This window comes from Osmia bicornis, chromosome 5, assembly GCF_907164935.1.
Source record: "Osmia bicornis bicornis chromosome 5, iOsmBic2.1, whole genome shotgun sequence".
NCBI lineage: Eukaryota > Metazoa > Arthropoda > Insecta > Hymenoptera > Megachilidae > Osmia > Osmia bicornis.
Genome location: NC_060220.1, coordinates 3,624,963 through 3,648,952, shown reverse-complemented (window position 1 = coordinate 3,648,952; position 23,990 = coordinate 3,624,963). Strand labels below are relative to the sequence as shown.

Below are 23,990 nucleotides of genomic sequence, written 5' to 3'. Positions count from 1 at the left end.
TGTAGATGTATTCTAATTCATATTTAATAAATAAACCAAAAGTAAATCAATAATGAAGATAGATAGTACACTTTTCAGTGTATTTATAGAAACAAATGCAAAATTAAATTCAAAAGCATCATTTTATAAGTAGACAGTACGGAAGGTCTAACAAGTTCTTCAATTTTTTAAATTTTAATTCTTATCATCAATAGCGCTGTAATGCAAAGTCAATCGATATTATCTGATATAACACGGAAATGATAAGGGTGTTCTAGACCTTCCTGATTACGTGACTCAGAAATGCGTTACGTGAGTGGTCTATCGTACGCCTCGTCCGTGAACAAGGTTTCGGACGTCGCGACGTCGGTATTTCAGATCGTACGACACGAATTCCTATAAGGTGATTGGTCTGTCCTATAGCTCGTTTGTGACACTGGCCTATCGCCATTGGCGGTTACTTTCTACATTACCATCCGAGCCCTGTATTCGAGCTATTATTGTTGACAGTTCTCGGGGAAAGCTTCTTGCAGCTGTTGCGAGAAACAAACGCTTTCTTCGCGCAGCTACTCGACTGTTTATTTTCCCCGGAGCATTTATACTTACGCTTGTGGTAATTGAGTAGAAATTTCCTTGAGAGTAGCGATTTTCACGGAATTCCAGTGTTAAAGGAGCTGGACGCAGAACGAAGAAAATGAGGTATTTATCGCAAGAGTTACTTTCTTCGTTCCCGCGTCTCTACATTTTGCCATTTCATTCTGATCTGCGTCGTCCATAAGATATTTTCCACCTGGATAGTCTCATACTTGTCTTTGGCAGCTTGCCAGTCGTTTCATTGCTGTGAGCATGCAGAAGCAACAGTGTTAAACGAATGAAATAGGAACAGGCGGGAATCACAAAACATCGCATTAGCTGTCATACTGGAACCGCCATCTTTCCCACTGACATTTTCTCTTCGAAAGTTCCCTTCCTGTCATTAATTATTTTGTAACTTTTCTGACTGACTGAATATTTTATTATTCTTTCATGCATTCCAGCTTTTTAATTATGTTTCTTAGCGATGTATTCTATCACAGCTTTTTAATAAAAATGTAATTGCATTCGTATATTGGAAAGAAATTCTCGGTATACGTGGCTTCTGACAAGAGAGATGCCCCTGCATGATACTAACTGATTAATAATAACCTGAATTTATCATCATTTTTTCTTTGTATTATAGTATTATTTATAATGTACGTATATGAATTTGCTTTATAATATTCCAGGTTATAAGTCTGTATATATGTCATTGTATAAAATAGGTTATGCTTTAAGCTGTATGCGTATCAATAAAATGGCGTCCATTTCCTTCTATTGCACAGACTGTAGATATTACTGCATATACCTCAATGAATTATAATGAATGTTTTCTTCCTGTTTTTTATATTTACATCTTACATGCATGTTTTAACCTTTTAGGTTAATAGTCGATAATTTCATGCCGATACGTTCCTCGTTCAACATTCCGTAATTATTTTTAATTGCTACAAGATTGTAAAATGTTGAAATGGAGTAAACCATGTAATGAAAATTTATATGAACGTTTAAAAAATTCTTTCAAAATGGTATGTTGTAGCGGTCGATCACAAATGACGGCGATGAATGGAAAGAGACCGTCCTCTATCCCATCGCGACATCAATCAGAAACCGTAGCTCAACATTTTGATTTAATTAAGTATATTTATGATTGTAAGTATTTCGTGGTATTTTTTAAATGCGTTAAATTTAATGTTTCCAGTTGCTAAGCTTCCTATATCTGTTGTAGCATGGAATACAGTATCCAGAGAATTGGATATGTGTCATAATCAACCACATAGTAATTCTTCTAATTATAGAAATGGAGCATCTGTTACATACTATCAAGAACGAGAACCTAATCCACAACTCAAGGGTAACCTTCCTAATTTCTAAGAGTTCATATTAATCTATAGTAATTGGTATCTTTGTTATGATTACAGATTTTGAACCGTTCAACCTTGAAGCCTGGTGGGGACAACGAGTTGTTCAAAGTATCACTAGGAATGCAAATTCCTAGTGCCAGGCTCATCGTATTGATTATAATCGAACATTCTCAAATAGGCATAAGAAACAGAAAAGATAAATTCAGAGCTGCCGGAGAAGAAACTTTTTCCATTTCTAGAAACAATTAATTGTATACTCAAACACAAATAACGAGAGGAGGTATAGGTTATAGGTATAAATAAGTATCTAGCAATCAATTTTGAATCTTTTTGATAACAAAGTAGGATATTAGCAAATAATCAAAGAATATGAATGAGAAGAGAAAGGGAAAGAGCAGGGTTTTGAAATGGCATTCCTCTGATGTGTTATCATATTTTAATATAATATTGCCTTTTCCTGGATCTTTTTACTCGTCGCGTTTTTAAAAGTATTTTACTCGGATGATTGGATACAAGCCTGTTTCTGACATTGTCTTTTTACGATTTGAGAATCAACGCATAAATATTAAGATATATAGTGCATGCCGAAGCTATTTATTTTATTTGCCAAAAAGCAAATGTAATTGTAAGAGATAGTTTGTTATAAATGAAAATTTTTTCGTTGTTACTTAACGGTAAACTTAGTATAATTATTGATTTTTTTATCTATTTGTAATTAAAACTTGAATACGGAATGACGAACGGAGGAAATTATGGATAAAAAGAAAAGTTCTATCTATTTCGATCGAAGGAATTATACCAGAGACAAGCTGAGCATTTACCATTTAAAGTTTATGCATATGCATATTTTTCCAGAGATTGCATTTCACATTTTTAATAAAAATTTTCCAATTTACACAAATGTAACGAGATCGCACTTCAATGTAAAAAGATAAGTACGTTCTGAGAATATCTAAAAGAAAGTTAATTCACGTACAATAATGTAGTAAAACGCACCTATATCTTTGGCAACAAACGAGAATGTTTAACTTTTACTCAAAATAGTGTGATATATACGTATAATATATTACAGTTTTAAATATGATTAAACATTAGCTATGTACATTTATTATATATGTATGTATGTAATGTACAACCGTGCGTGTATAACTATCTGTAAGATTCACCTCGTAACACATTTTTTAACGACTAACGTTTTTCTAAACACGTGACATCTTTACTAATTGCTGCTAGCGGTATTTTTTTATGTACAATTCAATACTATGAGTATTACTACGGTTATGATAAACCTACTTCGATACTGTTACGTGTTACGAACATTGTTGTAATATTAGGAATTCGTGCACCTCGAAGAACGATAGGCATTGTTGTGCACAGCGTTATTGAGTCAGTATCTTGATATAATCAAATATTTCACTATTGTCACAGAATTGTGAATCTTTACTAATCATGATTTGTGCTTGACTTAAAGCGTTAGATTTTAAAGTCCTGACCGTTCGTTCCAGGTTCCAGAGACTTCTCTCTATCGCACGTTTTTCACTATTGAGCATCTATATTTGATTAAATAAAATCTACATTTTGTACCGGTCATGATGATAAAAATCAATGTACTTTTCTCAACTGTATTGTATGAAATATAATATAAGTATATAGACCAATCAATCTCTAATATTATTATCACAAATAATTGTGTAATTAAACTGGCATGAAGTTATCACTTTTATGATTATAGTACTACCGGTATTGCGTTATAAAACGTACGCTTTATAAGAACTTTTTTCCCCCAAATATTTTGTAGTTGATAGACAATAAAATCGTTAAAAGGACAGTAACAAAGCAAAAATTCAGATAAATGTTCACTCACCGTGGCGCCAACATTCAGACGTGAAAACGAATTGATTCCGGTCATTGCAGTTTGGGCAAAATTGTTGATGGTTTTCGTTTTGGCTGTTTGAGTGCTGCAGGGTATCCCGGTTTGTTTCACATTCACAAACGCGTATATATGTTTAAATAATATCACCATCCCGTCCGATAATGTTTTTTCATATTCGTTCTCGTCATCGACGAATTCTATTTTCACTGGTATCTCACTATTACTCAAAAAAAACGGGATATTTAATTTTTATTTCACGGTCTTTCGATAACTTTAGTATGTACTCCTCGCAAAGCACGCCGTTCGTATGCGATTCAATATGAAGTAATCTCCCGCTCTTATCGATCGCGCTACTCTCGATATCGAATTCGCTCCTTCGATTGTAGTTCTCGAGCGCCTTAGTCGGTTCGCGCGTCTTTGCATCATTCTCCGTATTAAAGTTGTGATTATTGTCTTTAATTAACGAATTTCTGTGATTTTTTGTGTTTGAAGCGTACTCCTTATCCAACGTCATCTGTTTTGGTAAGTTTTCTTCACAATTTTGCGAATTTACTTCAATATCATGAGATGTAACTTCGGCACGCTGTTCGTTTGCTCTTTTGACAGTCTCGTTGTGAGTTTCTTGTAATACCTGAAACTTTTTAACGAGTTTTATGAGGATTCTTGAAACATTGAATATTAATGAGGATTTGTGGTCATTAGTATCGAACGATTTATGACGATTGATTACTAAGTTAGGAAAGTATTGTATATTCCATTGTTTGATTAAAATTTTGCACAAAATGGAGGCAGTGGAGAAAATAGAACTTGAAAGTACTGATAGAAGTATTTTAAAGAAATTTTATTCGTAAGATTTCGTGGGATAAAGAAATAAATTAATCTTGTAAATTTTATTCAGCACATTTGCAATATCAGTTTTGAGAAAAATGTAATGTTATTACTTTTTTCGCGGTCGACGATTCTATTTACGGTTATACGTGTTCGGATCGAGGCGACGTAGAATTTATGTGTGAAAAAGAATATTACATGGAAAAGAAACGTGGAACGAAACGGGGATAATTTTTCGATCGTGTAATTTTGTAGCTAGCTTCGATATTAAGGTACGAATATTCTTATCTTGCTGCATTTGCAATATTTGAAAATTTACTTCTAATGTTTTGCCATTTATTTGTATTTAATACTTTTTTCCATTTTTATCGTTAATTTGTATCTTTTCGATTAAGATATTTCATTATATTTTAAATTAACTTTTACACGGTTTAATAATTCTTCTTGAATTTTAATAATTATAATTCATTTTTTATTTGTTGGAATCAATAATAAGAAAATAGTATGAATATTTTTTAAAGAGCAGGATAACTATTTTTACATCGACAAGTATTATAAATAAATGTTCATATTTTCTGTGAAAAAAAAATTGAAAATTTTGAACAAATAAAATTATTGCGTGGTTTGCCAGAGAACGAGTATTGTATGTAAATTTCAATTGATTTTCAGAAAACAGGGGAATGGTTTCATTCGGTTGAATTTATGTTACCTATATGCTAGAATATTTTATTGTAGTTTGCAATTTATATATTGCAATTAACAATGTAACAATTTCATTGCATTTTTCATTCCTTTTCACATTAAATACGCGAGAAAATATATCACTAAATAAGTCCTTTCGATGTTCTGCTATTGTTTGTTAAAATAGGAATTTTGTTCAAAATTGTATAGCATACTTTCACCTGCTTTAACTTTTATTAACGAGTTGATATACTCCTTCTGCACTTCGCACCGGTTTCTATTTCCACGGAAAATGAGATAATTTTAGCTGTAGTATTTATTAATCGTTCATTAGTACGCTGTTGTAATTACGTTCTACAAAAACAAAGTATTAAAAAAACTCTTGAAACTTCAAACGTATCGCTACATTGCATATGAAAAAAAATGTGTACATTTTTATATGAGTTTATATTCGTCGATAAGGATTATTGACCTTAATTAATTATTTGTAAGCTATTACATCAGACCATTAAGAAGGAAGAAAATGAAATTATTTCCAGACATTTTTCATTAGATATTTAACATCATTACGGTATAAGTAATCCCATACTTATGATCAATAATTTACACGTCACTATCCCTCAAGAGATGAAAAATAGGAAATATGATATTGGCTGAAACATATCCTTACGCGTCTACATTAGTATCAAACATCTACCGCGTGTCAGTTTTCTTTTGAAATAAGAATTAAAGATTCATACTTTCCTTTTGAGACTTTTCACAAGTTCCCTCAGAACGGAATTCTGCTTCCTTAATAAAATCAACTCCGGTTCATCCTTTCTGTCTTTTGTGGTCCAAACGAGATGCCTCAGATTCTTCATGCTCTCCTCGTATACGTTTCCTTGTTCGGTCAAGTTCTTCAAAGCTGTACCGGCCGGATGTATTCGACTTACACAAACGAATTTCGAAACGGCGAATAATGCTATACCTTCCGCCACAAGCTGACAGACAGAGTTGACATCCACCTCGAAACGTTTTAAAGTTTCAAGCAGGTTCGCCAGTTCGAAAGTTCGATTTTCGTATTCCTGCCGGGAGGATTCGTACGTTCCTATTTCCTCCTCTGATCGGGTCAGCTATTATAGAAGAGTTGAATTATTTATATCGAAATTTTTCTTGTCTTCTTAGAAGAAAGTGAAATTGATCCTATCATTTATTTATTTGAAACATTTGCGTTTTGCAATATATTGTACTTAGACTATTCATATTGTTTTATTATTTATGAGATTTATATGTTTTTTATAAAATTATATTGAGGGTGTTCGGTTGAGGGCGGATATCTTAGGTGGGGGTGATAACTGGGGTGCTTCTGAACAACTTTTTCCTTCACCAAAACCCTCATTATGGTTTAGTTTTTGAATTATTAATGAAAAACAGCGGGTAATCAGAGCGCGCATAGAGCGCAGACGCAGACGCAGGAGTGTCGGCTACGAACCGACGCGACGCGTCGAGTAGTTTGTTCGCGACCACGGTCGGGTGTGGTTCACGTAGCGACCACTCCCGCGGTTGAGCCTGCGTGCTTAGCGCGTTGTGATTGGTCAGTGTTTTCAATTAATAATTCAAAAACTAAGGTTTAATGAGCATTGTAGTAAAAGAAAAAGTTCTTCAAAATCACCCCAGCTACCATCACCTGCAAGGATGTCCACCCCTACTTGAACACCCTCTGCATATTTTGGAAGAAACACGGAACCTAAAGGAAAAAATAAAGGTAGCTGGTCTTTTGCGGTTGAATAAAACTTGAATAAAAGTAGAGAACAGAATGGCTTTAAATGTTAGGAGACAGTAGTTTGAAAATTTGCCAGCGGTAGCTTATATCGGAGTCGTTTGAAATTCGGGATTTGCACGGGTACTGCATATTCAAAAGGGCCAAAAAAAGAGGTGACAACTTCGATTTCGCGTATCAAAAAGGCGACGTTTCAAAGAGCACACGTTCTAGACTGAGCGTTCTGTAAAAAGGCTGGCTACAACAGCGGAATGCATATCAATTAAAAAAGTACTTTGATGTCGGTTTACGATGCATGTATCACCGCTATTGCATCCAAACCTTTTGAACTACTGTCCATCGTACCAAGGAAAATTCGAACATCCTTTGTTATTTCACATTTCCAAAGCAGCTCGTTACGGACATAATTGCAGTTTCTCGTTGTGTAAGTTATAAATTACAAGTCCAAAGATATCCATTATTCTCTTTGGAAAATAACAAGTTCGTGGAAACGCGGAAATTTTATCCAATTATGATATTTAATATTTCTATGCTAAAAGAAATGGTCCTTTTTCTTGCTTTCTGAATAGTATCTAACTATAAAGTATTATGTGTTTACTTTTGGATTGCTCGCGTGTATGTAACGTGTTTTCACGTTAAATTTATAACAATTGAAACAAAGACTTTAATGCACTTTCTGAAGTGTACCTTTTCTTTGGTTCCATTGTATAACTCGACCAATTCTTGAAATTGTTTCTCCGCCGTTTCTCGAGTCGTCTTCAAAATATCCTCGCATTCTCGTTTAACCTCTGCCACCGTGTTGTTACGTTCAATGTTATTGCTGGAAACAAACCGTACGATGTACAATTAAATTTTTTAATTGGGCAGTGAATGATTTTATTTGTAATATTTTTCCTTGTTAAAATTTGTTCATTATTTCAAGACATAAATATAAAATTTAGTAGATACTTCCCTAATCTAACAGTAAAAATTTCAATCTTAAAATATCAAAGAAAATATAACAATCGTAATATAATAGTATAATAGTAGTACCGTTTCGATTGCATCCTTGTCGACGAATCCATTCAAAACTTTCAACTTACCTAAAAGTTTCTAATTTCCATTTCGTTAACACGTTCACCACATTTTCTCGATGAAGGATGAAAGTGCATTATAAAGTTAGTAAATGATACTCGAGAAATGTTGGAGGTTGCAGCGATAATTTAGTAGAAATTCAGTGTTAAGGAACGTCGATTTTTTCACGGGATATCAATCTTCGGAAAGTTTTCCATATCAATATTTCAGTGACCCTCGAACATCGATAAATTGCCAAACTAAAACTGTACATTCGCGATCGAATGAAGCTTTCCCAAGGAAAATGCTAATATAGAGGAAGGTGGAATTCTAAAAATCTTAATTTTGACCTACCAATTATTATTTAGACCAAATGAAATTTTATTAAAGTATCCACCATAAGAAATAAGAAAAATATCTTCATTAAGGTATCGTTCTCCTAGGGGACTATTTTAATAAGGATTCATTTGACTTTTCTAACAAAAACTGTGACACAGAAAAACTTTAATGAATATAGTCTCATTACTTTTGAAACGCACCACGTACCTTCTTAATATAACACCTGCAACGTAGCTTTCATTCTACCGAGTCTCTGTCTCAATTTACGGAATCTTTGTCTCAATTTCTCAACTTAATCGGTTCCAGGCTATTTGTCAGTGTTCCTTACAAGTTTGCCGTTTCTCTTTCGTCAAACAAACCTACCTAAAGCCTCCATGTTGTGACAAACACAATCCTGGCCTTAAGCTAATATGTGATGCAAATTTCACGTGCTTGTGCATAAACTGCATGTATATTTGGTACTTTAATTGTAGTATACCTTAGTATTATAACTGCAAGATGTTTCTATAAACATTAGTAATTTTCAATAATTCTTCATATTATTTTTATAGACAAAATTTTTATATTTTGATCTTTAATTATAAGATACTAAATAAATTAGACAGAGTTACCAAATTTAATGAATTTCTTTTTTTGGAGTTGTAAATCGTTTCGTCTCTGGGAGATACTTTATTGCGAATAACAGGATAGCGTTCTCGTTAAGGAAGCAATTCGATTTCATTCATAATTTGCAAATCAACACCGGAGCCGTGTTCATCAACGCGATTGTACTTTCGACGAGCAGGAAAACAAGCGGGTGTATACACAAGTTTGTTCGCCTAACTCGAATCATCTTCGTAATATCATAAATACTGACGATGAATTTATTTTATTTTGATGATTTTTCGGATTCATCTTGCATTTCCTTTTCTTACTTTATTTACTGAGAACTTTAATATTAATTATACAATTAAAAATATGGAAGAGATTCTAAATAAACCGTGTTACATTGAAGTAACGCTGATCAAAGATCATGTACCTTTAAGAGGCCTTTTATTTTCACTTTGATCTTCATTCCGCTTTGATGATTTCTCAAAGGTATTTTTAACATCCTATTTTTCTTTCGCATTTTCCGAGAACTTGAATTTTGATTACGTAATTAAAAATGCAGGAGAGTTTTTAATTAAATCGTTCTTTGTGGAAGCAAGGTTGATCAAGGGAGGTGCAGTATAAGAAGGTTTTTCTATCTACTTTGTTTATTATTATAATCTTTGTTAATAAATGCAGTTCTAAAGATCCTCTTGTAGTTTTGATGACTCGAATGAAAATTTCGTTGACGATCATTCATACACGAAATTCATTGACGATCATCGGGGAAAATTAATTTCAGGAATAATATACGCTATGATTTAACAACCCATATTTGTTTTTACCATTTCTACGATCTCTTTGAATTTCGCCATATTTTCTATTTATACCGTTTGTTTGTTTCATGTCACGAGCGGCATAACACTCAATAAAATTGTTGCGTCAATTGAATTCTCTTGTTAATCACAGAGTTTGTACGAAATTGCAAATGTGCACATTTCCCGAACGACCTGTTTGACATCTATATAAACGCTTTGAATCCGCTTTCGTTCAATTCGTTTCGCATGTTTACCAATTAAATTCGTTTCTCCCCAAAAAGCCGAAAATAGTTTCACAATAAAAATACATCGCAGAAAAAATAAACATTTTTGATAATTTTTGGACGATCACAATTTTGGTAAATAGATAAAGGACAGAGAAAAAAGAGATACATTTTTTCAAATTGTACAGAAATTATATTCTTTTTTCAAATGCTTACCAAAACTAGATATGCATTATCTAAAATGTCATATTTTGCCTAATTTTTAAATTCTTTTATTTATCAAATTAAAGTGAATATTTTTAGCTTCTTTCTTTTAAATCATCCAGTGTCATTTCGCTGAAACTATCAATCGTCGAGAAATCGATCGTTAACAAACAATAAGCTTGCTAATTCGTTTATGAAGCGAGTAATTCTCGCTCAATCAGTTTCGTTATTCATGAGGAGCGAAATCCGTAAGTGTTATGGTGTACACGTATCGGTAGAACTATCGAGAGAATTATGAGGAGAGGAGAGGAGAGAAAAGTCAAATGATTTAGCATTGATTGCTGACGATTCATCAGTACCATTGCGATTCGTCCGTCGAATCGAGTAAACGTCCTGTTCCGGTAACACACTGGATTTATGGTTACACGAGCCGTGTAAACTGATATTGTTTCAGTGGTTTCTACGCTCTGTGTTCGATGTGTTGGGATTTATCCTTAAATTCATGAATTCGACGAATTAAATGCGCTTTTCAGTCCTTTTGTTCCGGATAAGTTGAATAAAGAATAGTTTCAAACTAACATTTTACCAACCAATTAAAAATGTTATCAGTACGTAGTGGATGAATGGGACACTTTGTACGTGTAATTATTATTCATAAAAATATTATTTACGAAGTTTAAAAAAATGCATGAAATACGGTAATGGGTTAGTTAATGCTTAGAAGATCGATACTTTGAATCTTGAAATGTAAATATTTGATTGGAATATTGAATATTTAAAATATCATAAATTTCAATATTTGATATAGCAAATGTTTCACTGTTGAATATATTTAGTACTAGCATTAAAGTATCTATTTTTTAGCTTTGTAACACGTTTGTTGTCATTAGTTTAATGTTCCAGATCAGAATTTTTTCATTTATTTTTTCATTTGGAGTTTATGGTCGTATGAACATCAGAGATTATTAGCGACTGTCTAAGTTAAATGCTCATTATGGATCATTAGTTAACAAAAAGGAGAAAGGACTGCGAGTACTACAGAATTGTTGTAGTCTATTGAGAATTCCGTCCATCAGAATTGATCACTTCAAATTGACCGATATTTGATCTATTCTGTTTGTATTCCCTCTATCTTCCAATTCGCGTCCGTCGAATGGAAGAATATTCTATAACGTTTTGCAGCATGTAAACTGCAATTTCCGAAAGCTTCTCGAGTCGAAATTAAATAAAGATACGCGAGGGCTCTTGTATACTTTACTTTTCTTCGTTTTTCGTCAATGCTAGTTCAACATTTTATGAAGCAACGTTAGATACGAACGGATACACAGTCGATTCGTCAAACTCTTTTTATTTTCACCATTTTATTGAACAAACTCGCTGTATATCTAGTTTATTTACATTTTCATTCCCCGATACTGTAATTACGCTGTAATTAGCCTATTTATTTGTTAGTTTATTTTGATTAGCTTAATCGCGATTTCTCACCATCAGCTTCTTTCAACACTAAGCATTAATTATTAAATTAAATAAAAAATTTTACTTAAATTCAATGCTTACTGCTATAAAAAAATAATTCATTGTACAGAAAAAATATTTTCTTTCCAAGGTAGATTTCATATCTGATCATATTTGATAAAATGATTCCATGATAGCCAATCTTAATAACAAAAAGGTTCAATCGAAGAAGTGAATATCACATGTAAAACAGTCTGATTGGAATTTCTACGAGAGAATACCTGTTAAATTTAAATCAGTAGAACGAGAAGAATTTATCGTGTCAATTCTATCATGAAATTAAAGCACGATCGTTCAACCAATGGATTTTCATCAACCGACGTTTTTCTTTTTTTTTTTTCATCGCTGCTCCAATTTTAAAACCGATAATAATTTATTGCCAGCGCTGTAACTTTACCCAATATTCTCGTGGACTTTGGTGTGCGTTTTCGCGCTGCGTTACGACGCGGATTGAATTAATTTATCGCGACTGAGATGAACGATGGTGCAGGAGCACTATCTCTTCAGCCCCGCGAGTTTCGCTGATAGCGTATTCACACGCATGAATATCGTGTATGCCTTGGCGAACTAGCGAGCCTAGTGTTACCTGTTTTGTCAGGTTGTGTTTCATATCGCGCTGGAAGCAATATTAATCCATTAATACTGACTTCGTTCCTTTCTAACCAACTCTCATTATTTTAGAAAAGAGAAAATTTTGTTTTTATTGGAGAAACGAGACAATATATGCGTTTATTTAAAATTACCAAAAATTTCATCGATAATTAATTTAGAAAGGTAGCAATAAATCTGTAATAATTATAGAGAATAATGAGATATTTATTATTAAATGTATGATTTCTTGAAAAGTTCTAAAATATCATTTATATTTTAAAAAAAGCCATAGAAAATTAATTTAATTTTTGAAGAATTCACGTAACATAATGCATTTCACGTTAGAAGCACGGTATATTCGCGAAGAAGGAGAAAATGACCATGAACGTAAATGGTAAGAAAGTGAGGATGATGCTTTCGGAAAGTTTGAAAAATAAGACTGCTAGGTAAAGTCGAAAGTGTCACGAACAATAGAGGAAGGGTATGTGCAAAGTTAGTCGAGTCGTTTTTTCAAACTTTTACCAAGCACGAGCGATTCCATAAATCTTTCGGTCTTTTGTCGAATTTCAAAAGCCAACTTTCATTCCTTATGCTAATAGTAGATTCGTATAAACGAATTTATATCTCGATTGCAGTTCGTAAGATTTCAATAACCGCGCGAACGATAGATCGAAAATGATAATCCTCGTTTCCGATGAAAACTGTCGGCGAATTAATTACTTTCGGCTCAGAGAACTGTGACGCGATTGCGAAATTAAATCGCGATTATTAAAATCACCATTCATCGATTTTGTAATTTAACATGCATACCAGGTGTTTCACTATCAATTCCTGGAATATTAAAGAGGGATTATGTTTAAGGAATTGTTCTCGTAATCGAACGCTTTGTGTCTCTGATATTTTCTCATTATTTCCCGTAATAACTTCTTGAAAACTCTTGGTAAAATGTATTAAATTGTTAAGCGGAGATATAAATCCTCGTTTTACCCTCTAAACTCTCAATTTCTTTGATCCTTATATTTTCTACCGCAGAAGTAGGTAATACTACTTTAATTTTACCGTATCATACGTAAAGATTAAGAAGTCTTTACTGGAACTGCTGCTCGCTATTATATTCTTTCTTTTTAACATTTCTAAGTTTAAAAAATTTGTAATCCTCCTTTTTTAATCTTAAGGCTCTACAAAGAATTTATTAATGATTTATAAGCAGATAGAAAAATTCAAAGTACCTATTGGAATTAATATTCTCGCAAGGGTTTCGCTATTAGTCAGGAATTGTAGTTAATATTCATGCAGAGGTGTGCTATTAATCAAGGAAAACAATTACTACCTGAAAATTAAAATACAATTTAGTGAATTTACGTGGCACTGAGAAGACATTTCGCGAAGCTGTAAAGTACATCGCGGCATCGAATTATTAATGGCCACGCGATGCTGCTGTAAGCACTATGGTATTTAACACTATAATGGGAATTAGAAGTTCCATGCCCGTGTACAGTCAAACATATGGCGGTACAATTATACGGGTACTTGCGCGGACTTTGAAGCTGTATCTTTGCTCGAAATAAAATAAAGGTATTCTTTGATAAAATTTGTATAGGTGATTTTACTACAAAGGGAAACTGAAAAGGGAATAATTGCTATTATAATGCGTCGTATTATAAAGATACTCAGCAGGTGATTAAATATAAAATCAATAAATTAAAATGAGCAAGTATTTCGGATGATTCGTCATTCGAAACGTTGCTTTTCTATTCAAGTTTGTCCTCCACGGTTTTCCGATAATTGACAACACAATTCGTAGCGAGCCGAACAGACGACGAATTATTCTATATTATTTCCTATTCAATTCGATGGCGCATCGAGGGTGGAAAAAAGGGAGCAGGGCTCGTGGAGCGTGAATCGCGCAAACGAGATCGGTTTATCGATAGCACCTGCTTCGATTCACCGTTTTCCGGTAAACAACGTTGTAAATTGGCCGATACGTGGGCATCCAGTCGTCGGCATGCAAATTGCTCGAACGTCTCCCTTTAAAGAATAAAACATGAAATTGGATCCCTTGAAATTAGTTTGGCAGGCGTTAATTAAGAAGCCTCGAATGGGCTCGTTTAGGCGTGAGAGGATCACCAAGGGCAGTCTGGCTATAAAAGAGATCGCGTAAAGGCGAGCCGTCGTAGACGTTGTTAATTATACGCGTTCATAATTAAGCGTTTCGCCAGTTATACGAGATTTTCGCAGTCGCGATGAGAGGCGCTTTCATAATTAGTGAAACGATAGTTGGCAACGGAGGAGGGAAACAGAGGGTGTTAGAATAAACAATGTAGAATTAATTAAGAAGTTCACTCTTTGACTATGAAAAGCGCATAATACATCTTCACGCCTCTATTAACACAGGATGCTCTGTACTCTTCATATCTTTGATCGGTCTAGTTCAAGATTGACCCAGCTTTCGTTGCTGAATGATTAAATTTTGATATTCATTGATAGGTCAAAGTGAAAAACTTAGCTACATGAAATTATTTATTAAATCAGGTTAGCTATTTACAAAGGAACGCGTATGCGTTTGATATGCGCAACGGTGTCTAAACCACTCGCAAAATTCCAATTACAGCACGGATTCGGATCGGTGTAATTCTAAATATTCCATTTCCTCGATCCTGTGGCCGACATGTAATAATCCGTTGATAGCGAATTAGCTGGTACGTAGTGCAGCTATGTGACGTAAATAAGCCATTAAATTTCCATAATTGCGCTAATAGTTTCATGGGCGCGTGTAACTCCCGCTTTCATCCAAAATACCTGCCGATATATTTCCTTGCGTTGCTCGTCAATTTGCAGACAGGGACGAATGATAAAAAATCGAGGAGAAAATTAATGAAGAATTCTTTAACTCGTTTGAAATTGATAGAGGGCCATCGCTTATCATTCTTATCTTGGATTACGGTTTGTGTAAGGAAGAAGAGTGAAAAGTTTCGATAGTGAACTATGATAGATCGAGTTACATTTGTTGAAAATTCAGCTACCCGGAACAACAATTTTTATATCTCAACTGTATACATATATCAAATAGATAATCTATCAAATTAGAAAGTTTCTGTCAAATCATATCTAAAGCTCGGCTAATAATTCAATCGAAACAAAGTCAGTATGACGTTTGAATTCATAACAGAAGATCGAGTAAACAATTGCGATGGAATATCGTCCGATGTATTTTTCACATATATATCCCGATTGTTTCAGTCTATACTGGCCAATTCGCAATTGGATTTCCTATAGATTCGCGACGAATCAAATTGTGCCAATGTTCGTCGATTTTCTCTCCCCTTTTTCTTCGTTCGCGAAAAACGTTTCCTCGATTCATCGACTAATCGAGATTAATGATAAATAAGAGAACTGCTAGTGTCAGACGTAGCTAGGTTATCTCTGTAAACGTATGTGCCGAATGTTAATTAATTTGATCCTCTTTAGGTACGTCCTCGACGCGATTGCATTCCACGGAGTTTCGATATTGAACAGGGCGAGATTCGACAGATTAGCGTTACTTTAATCGATTCTCTCCGATGGTGAATCGTGGATTGAAATTCTTTAGTATCGAGGAATGTGATTCACTTTGGAAGAATTTATCAAGAAGGGTTAGCTTTCTTGGAATTATTGGTTGTCTAATTTCCACGTAAATTCATTAGAAAAGAAATTCATTCGATGAATCTCACTTATATGAGAGAAATATTGACATACCTGTTGATGAATTCCTTTTGTTGCAGAAAAGCATTTTTCCAATGATCCTTCTCGATCGTTGCGTTCATTAATCGGGAATTCAGCTCCGTTCTCACCCGTAAGGTTTCATCGTTGATTTCTCGAAGTTCTAAGGGAATTAGTCAGATATTAATTTCTCCGTACCCGTAATCTTTTCATTCATCCGTCGAGCTTCGACGGAAACTCTACTTAGAAAACTTTCAGCTACACTTTTTCATAAGATCCTTTTTACTCGCTTGTTTTTATACTTTATTCTTGTTTCCACGAACCTCAATAGAAGTCATCAATCCCCTTCACGCGAGGAAATCTCGAATTTTTAATTGAATGCCCGTGTATGTAGGTAACGAATTTTCGAATTTTTCTGAAAGTTCATGGAGAAAAGGAAAATCTTCATAGGATCAGGATATTTTTAGAATCACGTCTATAATTGATAAACAATTTTATAATTCTCGAATAGTTGGTGATTTAAAAAAAAAAATATTTTTTTGAACATGTGTTAATTAATGAATATTGCTTTTAACGAGGTAATAACTGTTGGATATTTTTTGATTAAATCAGCCATTTTATATGAAATAATCCAATAAGAATTATTGAATCGTATGAAAACAATAGCACGTTCGTTAACGAGCATATTGAATTTCATAAATTCTCAATTGGGAAAATTTCATCCCCTTTTCTCGAAAAATACACGTTCTTATCAATGCTGCGAGTAATTTGATCGAGATAATTTGAGAATACTCCAAGTAAACGACCAGTTACGTAGTTTTAACAACTCCAGCAAAATTCGATATAAGTTTGCTCGAGTGCTTTGTTATATGCTTTATGCTAACGATTAAATAATGCTTGTTCGCATCCATTAAAAACGAGGAACGATTTTACATTTCAATTTAAACGATTTCTCATTTAAGCATTATTCGATGTTCGTTGAATAAGGGAAACATCGAACGTGATGCTACTTACCCTGATTTTCCAGTTTTACGCGATTAAACTCGACTTCTTGGCGGTTCTGAAGTTGCAAGTTGACTTGAAAAGCTCGTTCTAGCTGGAAAAATTTTGCTTCGAGTTCGCGGTGATTCCGACGCAATTCCGAGACTTCTGATTCCCTCCTTTGCAATTGCTCCTCGAGATATCGTTGATCCCGGCCCATCCTACCTGTAATTAGTTTAATTAAGTCACCGATGTCGACCGTTGAAACGAACCCTACCCACTAACCCGAGCGAACGGTGTTTGCGATTTTAAGAAGAAAACTTTTCCACTTTCTTCTCACAGTGGTAATTGAATAGTATATATTCGAGTGTTTGATCTTATCGTTTGGGATTCTTTAACTTAATTAAGGTATAACAATCATATCTTTAAGACCAAGAGAAGAACTTGTTAAATCTAACGTTAAATCTAATGTTAAATCTAACATTACCAGTGCAGTATTTTCGACCAAAGACCAGAAAACAATTTCCAATCTGGTTGAGATTAAATAAATCTTGATTTTCCGATCGATTTCACATCACGATCTTAGGTTCTATCAGATCATCCGAGAAGTTGGTCGCAATCGTTTGACCACGATGATCGATGCGGTTAATCGATTAGAAAAATAGAGGAAACACGAGTTCGATGTTCGACATTCGACTGAAAAAGAAGCCGTTTGGTTGTTTGTTTGCAGCAATAATTACTAATACCTCTCGTTTAATTCTACACGAACGAACAGTTGTTTTTATTTTTATCGTGAAACGAGTCGTGTATGCACTAATAATCTTTGCGTTTCATGCATCTCTGTATTAAAAAAACATTTGATTATTTGTAGTTTCTTTCTCATTAATAAGAAAGCTTCATTTTTAATACGTCTCAGTTACTTAAATGAAAAGACGTCAAAGAGATACTTAATTTATTCACAAATAGAAGGACTGTTTTTAAAGACAATTTGCTGGAACAGATAAAATGTAAATGGCTTATAATATTAATTCTGTAGTTGCTTTTTGTAATTAAGGTTCAAAAGAATCTGTGGGAATTTCTGTGCATTTCAGAAGAACGTAAAGCACTAGAAATGAATGGTAATTAAAAAAGATAAATTATTTTAAATGCAATGGCTTTATTTATACTTATTTTTAAAAAGGTACATATACGTATTTTATACTTGTTCTACAAATACATAGAAATATTTCTATCGTCTGTCCATTACTAATAACAGAAAGCCTATTGCTGTGATCGAGTTAAAGTATTTGCAAAATCGACGAAAGGCAGAGCTCATGGAAGTGCTCGTTATCGCGGATAAGTCTCTGAGAGAAAAATGGAGCGTGGATGGAAATGATCTCCTCTGTTTCACGCTAACGACTCTTCCATTCTCATTTTTCTACGTCACGACGCGACGCCGGCGTCGTCGACGTCCTCGGGCTTGTTCTCGTTATGAAATATGCGGCAGCATTGCGAGCACACAGTCACCGCAAAAAGAGCAGAAACCCGATACAATGTCCCGGCACGTTAATCCTTGGAGATTTCTTTTGCGAATTTCCCGCTTCGTTTCGACCATTTTCGAATTTTCATTCCAGTATCTCGTATTTCTTCGACAGTAATTATATACTCGTATTTTTGCTTAGCCATTTTGTTAAAATTTTTTTATTTATTTTGATTCTAATATTACTACGTTAATTAAATTGAAAGATCATTTTGAATAAAATTAATTTTTGACTAATTTATATTTATGAATGCATTCGAATTGCATAAATATACGCAGTCTATCGATTATCTCAAATCCTGTTTGAATAATGAAAAAGGTTGAGCGGAGTATCAAAAAGTGGAGACGCAGCAGTTTTCCTGTTTTTAATAAAATCCGAACCGCTCGTCCCGTATTAACGATACTTTCTTCATATACATGCATACAGGAATTTACCGTGTGCAATAATCTCGATTCGAGAACGCAGCTCTATTTGATAGCCCACGGCTACTTCGTTATGTGTCGTTTTTATCGCAAACGTCAGATGTGTCGTTTATCAGAAAATGGTGGGAATCGTCGCGGAACGGATAATTGGGCAAATATTTCTCTGCGATTGGCATTATTACTTTGAAGATCGATACAAGATTTGTTCGTAGGCAATGGGGTGTCGATAAATATCGTACAAGGGATGCAATAATTTTTCTTAGAAAGGTATTAAAGTCGTAACTATTTCTAAGTTACCACCAGGTTCATTTATTTTCAAATTAATATATATAAATTATTAATCAAGATAACAAGTTATTCCAGTCCCAACTTAATTTTCTTCTTTCTTTTTCGGGGCTGTTCTTTTAAATCATATTGGTCTCGTTACCTGCAAAAATTTCTCTTACTATTATGTTTGAGGAAATTCCGTATAATCTTAAGTCGCATAGCAAAAGTGTCCGGAAATTTCGTTCCTGCTTCTAGCAGATCGACAAACGAGGCCTGAGCAAAGGCGTTATTTGAATAATGCCTTTGTGCTAGCGCCAGTAAGCGTTCCTCAAAGGGTGAACTATTTCGTTACGACGTTGCTGAATTCTTTGCTTAGCTTCAATTTGACAGTTCATCTCTAACACGAAGTAACCGCGTCGTCTTAAGTTATTTTCATCGACAAAGCCCGGTACTTGCCATCCTCTAAACGTTTGCCCCAATTTTCGTTCGAAAGGGATGCTGTGTCTACCTATTCCGGTGCTTTCTTTTCCATACAAGATGTTTTATGTAATTGGGTCAAGCTGGCTCCTTAAAATAGTTAAAGATAGGTAGAAAAAGTGTGATAAGATAAAATTAATTGATGATGCATATTATAGAATGCAAGTTGATGCACTTGAGTGCATTGGTGCATCAGGAAAGTGCAATTTCACCTTTCCTTTCTTTTTAACCGACTTCGAAAAAGGAGGAGGTTACTCAATTTGATCATTATTTTTCTTTCTTTTAAAAGAACATTAAACGCTAACATTTTCAATTTCTATCTGTTCGTTTAGCTTCCTTTACTTTGAAGTTTCTTTACAAACATCACTGATCCTCTCTCTATTTTTACAAACGAAGACGATATCCTCGAGCCAACATCTACGTTTCTTTGTCGTCCTTTCTCACTTATTTCACTCTTGGGAAAACTGCTGGTTTCCGTTGCACGCCTATTTCTCTGTTATTTTCATTTCAATAGTTCCATAGAGAATGGTTGATAAAAAATTTAGCGCCGTTAAAGCAGACCACCGAGACAGCCACCAACAGTTGATGAAATCCAACGATCGTTGTTGGGTCTCGAGATATTGTTTTCGTTTAATCGATAGGAAACAATCGCGAATTCTATTTTTTTTTCGTTTTCAGAGCAGGAAAACGTACATTATTTTGTTCGTTTTTTTTCTATCCCCACCTTTCGTAGAACGATTTCGTTTAGCTTCTCCCTTAAAAACCTTCTATTCGTGGCAGAACGGTCGTTAAACTACTTTCAAGAGCAATTAATTAACAGCAAGAAGGCGTTTCTTTTTCTTTACGTTCAACCACCGTGCTCTTACACGAACACACAAGTCGACAGGAATCGTTTCCACCAATCGTAACCCCTGGCAATTACTGTCGTACGTTTAATGAAAATTACCGATAGCGATCAATTATTACAGACGAGGTACCAGGATCGTATCCATTAGAAATGTTCCGACATGATCGCCGCTTGTAATCATCCCTTAGTCTGATCAATACGCAAGTGTATACCGGAAGTCGTGGTAGAGTGAAAATGAATCGACAAAATGAGCTGAATGTATTTTAAGCGTAAGCTATTAGAAATACATATCTGTTAAAGAGAATTTCATTCATTTACGAAAATAATTAATGTAATTGTGGTATAAGTCCAGCAATTTCTTGAAAAGGAAATTATTAAATAACTTCAAAGATAATAAAAAGCATCCTAGAAGAAAGATCGTTCCTCTTCTGAAGCTGAAGAGGTATCTCCTTCCATCTTCAATTTCCAACAGATCTCCCCATTGTCAATTTTCTGCACACCCAGCATTTCCTGTTTTCGCGTTTCAATATCCACTTATTGTTAGTCGAATGATAGCCAATCTGTTTTGTATCACCAGTGATGTGTGATGTTATCAGAAACACGTGGATCAAGTCACAGCTGTCCTTTCATAAAAAAATTAAGTTTCTTTAACAAAAATTTATAATTGAAGTTTTAAATTTACTATGACAATTTAGGTCACTGTTTCGCGTTAGATTTAGTCAAAATCGTGACAACGAAACTTTTATTCGAATTATATTATTATTGTTAACTTCGTTCCAGAGTATCTATATATCTCCACATAAACGTTTAAGGAAATAAACATAATTTCCGCTTAAACAGAGTTAATCTGAAAGTTGGATTCCAACATCTCAATCGTTTCGACACTAATATCCAGGGATAGTTTCCATTTTAAGGAGTGTTGTTTCGCGGTTAACCGGTTGTTACGGTCATCTCGGTTATTCCGTAGTCATTAGCCTGATACAAGAACACAAACCGAGGGCTGGAAGAAGGGATCGCGACGGATTATTAAGTTCAACCAGGATATCCGGCGATTCATCTGTTTTCCCAGCGTGTCTTTAAGGAGATCACAATTCGTAATCCTCTCTCGACACGCCCAAAATACGCGGTTGCTACAATGTTTATTAAGTTGTTTTGTGAAGTCACGTTCGACTATTAGAAGCGTTAGTGGAGGATTCGAAAGGAGACGTGATATGAAAGATAATTATTAGCTAACAAAAAAATTGTCCAATAATTCTAAGAGACGAATATTATATTTCAACCCTAAATTTTCATTTCTCTATCGAAATTCTCATCATCTTATCAGATATTTGAAGGCTGATATTTAACCCTTTCGTTATCTTTTACTTATTTAAAAGAAAATAATATCTTTTCAGTTCAAGTATTTCCAGCAAAAGTTAGGAAAACGCTTTTGAAACGATTTTTATTATTCAACATTTGCCACAGAAATGTATCGACAAACTTGAAATACACGTTCCTCTAGCGGGTCGTAGAAGTTTCGTAGGGTGTTACGGATTCAGGGTGCATCCTTTTTTTTTCTTCTTCTTCCAATACAATTTGGAATAGATTAAAAGTTTCTGCCGACGAAGTCGTGCATACAGTCTCCTTTATTACGGGAAGAAGTCGCGGTATCGCGTAGTTTGATAAGAATCTTTTCCGCTCTTTTCAAACCATTTTTCTTGTTTGTCTTTCGGATGCTTCCTGTTATTCTGCTCGAGGAATCCCGCGAGGTTTGAGCGAAATGTAATGTCTTGGAAACTTGTTACGAGTTGCAAGCAATTACACTCTCCAACAAATTTTAACTTCCTCTTTTTGCCATTGTAACACTTGCTAGGTGTTTCTGATAGAATTTTCCACGCTGAAGAGCCTCTCAAGTACCGTTTTTCTCCATCGTTTTCAATTTTCAAGAAAATTTTTATTAAACAAGAAAAAGTACGTCTTCTTCATTTCCCACGTGAGGAGTTAATTTTCTCTTTCACACGCTTTGATATTAATTTTTTGGAATACAAAATATTCAATGGATGTTATAAAACAAAATACGCATTGAATAATGTTCCATGGCATTTGAACCACTTCTGATATTCTGGAAATGAGAAATAAATTAAGACAGCGAAAGAAATGAATACCTAAGATGAAATGAATAAATAAAGGTAAACGAGTGCAGCTTCTTGGGAAAAGTTTAAAAGGTACCCTGGGAGTAAAATAATTGAAAAACGTACAAACTTTTACGATTCGATTTCTAGGATGAGGGAAGACAAAACGCTGATTTAAAGGAAATCGCTTAAAGTTTTTTTACCGTTGAAACACCATAGCGTTCGCTTCTGGAATTCTATAAATTCTCATTACTGGTTCTATCAATTGTGCGTCAGAGGATTAATTAAATTTCGCACCATTTTATCCTGAATAGCCTGCATTTACAATCTACCCTGCAGATCTATCAATGCTAAATTGTCTATGTCTCTCTAATTAATAAACCGTGGATCGCGATATAACTAACGTCCACGGGACACAGCTGGCCTTCCGCGGTGGCGCGCAATTTCAACTCGAGTCATCGAACGATGATCGATCCCGTCAGTCAATTTCAGTCGAACGAGCCAGCAATAACTAGCCCCGCAGAGCTGTCAATGTAGAAGCAGCGAAGATGGAAACGTCCCTGTCGCTGGTGAGCTTATTGACGGCGATTGCCAACATCAAGCAACGCTGTTCGAGTATTCCTATTATAATTGACGCTTTTGATCCCCATGTGACGGCTCTCCTCTGTTCATAGATTCACTACATCCAGAGCACAGATAACGCCGTTTCCGTTTCACAGCTGCCACAACAAGGCTTGCTTCTGTAAGCGGCTTGCTCTTCACCGCCGCCAGGGAGCTGATCCAAATCCGTTATTTGTGACTTACAGTTAGTTTCACCACCGTCCAGGGTGATAATCATTCCCTCCGTTGGACCTTGCGTCCCTCCTAGATTCGATCGTTACGAGTTCCTCAGCATAATTAACCCTTTCGTTACGAGCATGCTAATCGTAAATCGATCGTCGTAGATGAATGTATCATTTTGATACGGCATTGCTTTCATCATAGATTAAACCATCTGCGACTTGTTAGTATAAACTTTCAAGCATCTCGTCCAGATTTTAATGAGCTTCTGCATTTTAACGATGTATGTTATTAAGAATTTTCTTGTAGGTGCACGCGTGGTATCAGAGATAAATAGTCGTTAGTTTTCTGTTAATCGACACTCAAAAAGAACTCTCAGTAGATATATTTAGTAGTATTGCAGTAGATAAATTTCATCTTCATCATAAATTAGTTAGCGGAGTTTAATTACTTCAGGCCACTTAATATCGTTATTCGCACCTTTCGCTTATAAACCTTACGTACACCGATCTCTA

At 34.6% G+C, this 23,990-nt stretch overlaps 3 protein-coding genes across 8 annotated transcripts in view; 2 read left to right on the top strand and 1 right to left on the bottom strand.

Annotated features, from left to right (window-relative positions):
* Positions 1-17,271, bottom strand: part of LOC114880541 (trichohyalin-like) — a 107,084-nt gene extending 89,813 nt beyond the window's left edge. The window contains 7 exon segments of the mRNA XM_029196650.2: positions 3,784-4,023; positions 4,025-4,429; positions 6,042-6,205; positions 6,269-6,413; positions 7,748-7,880; positions 16,107-16,233; positions 17,085-17,271. Of these exon segments, the coding sequence (XP_029052483.2) occupies positions 3,784-4,023; positions 4,025-4,429; positions 6,042-6,205; positions 6,269-6,413; positions 7,748-7,880; positions 16,107-16,233; positions 17,085-17,271 (1,401 nt within the window).
* LOC114880545 (MAPK regulated corepressor interacting protein 2-like) lies at positions 462-3,577 on the top strand. The gene is made up of 4 exons (XM_029196662.2): positions 462-678; positions 1,595-1,707; positions 1,784-1,909; positions 1,977-3,577. The coding sequence occupies exons 1-4, from the start codon at positions 674-676 to the stop codon at positions 2,051-2,053; spliced, it is 321 nt and encodes a 106-aa protein (XP_029052495.1). The 5' UTR covers positions 462-673; the 3' UTR covers positions 2,054-3,577.
* LOC114880494 (glutamate receptor ionotropic, NMDA 2B) overlaps positions 4,238-23,990 on the top strand; it is a 174,407-nt gene continuing 154,654 nt past the window's right edge. For 5 of the 6 annotated variants that reach the window (XM_029196568.2, XM_029196616.2, XM_029196595.2 and 2 more), the window contains exon 1: positions 6,811-7,045. The gene's annotated coding sequence lies outside the window, so the exon portion shown is untranslated. Of the gene's footprint in view, positions 4,315-6,810; positions 7,046-23,990 lie in introns of those variants that run through there. The other variant, XM_029196561.2, reaches the window with a different exon arrangement.

Excerpts from the sequence above, each read along its gene's own strand:
- LOC114880545 (XM_029196662.2), top strand. Across the intron at positions 1,708-1,783 it reads AATTAAGTATATTTATGATT|CATGGAATACAGTATCCAGA; the intron begins GTAAGTATTTCG and ends TATCTGTTGTAG. Across the intron at positions 1,910-1,976 it reads ACCTAATCCACAACTCAAGG|ATTTTGAACCGTTCAACCTT; the intron begins GTAACCTTCCTA and ends TTATGATTACAG.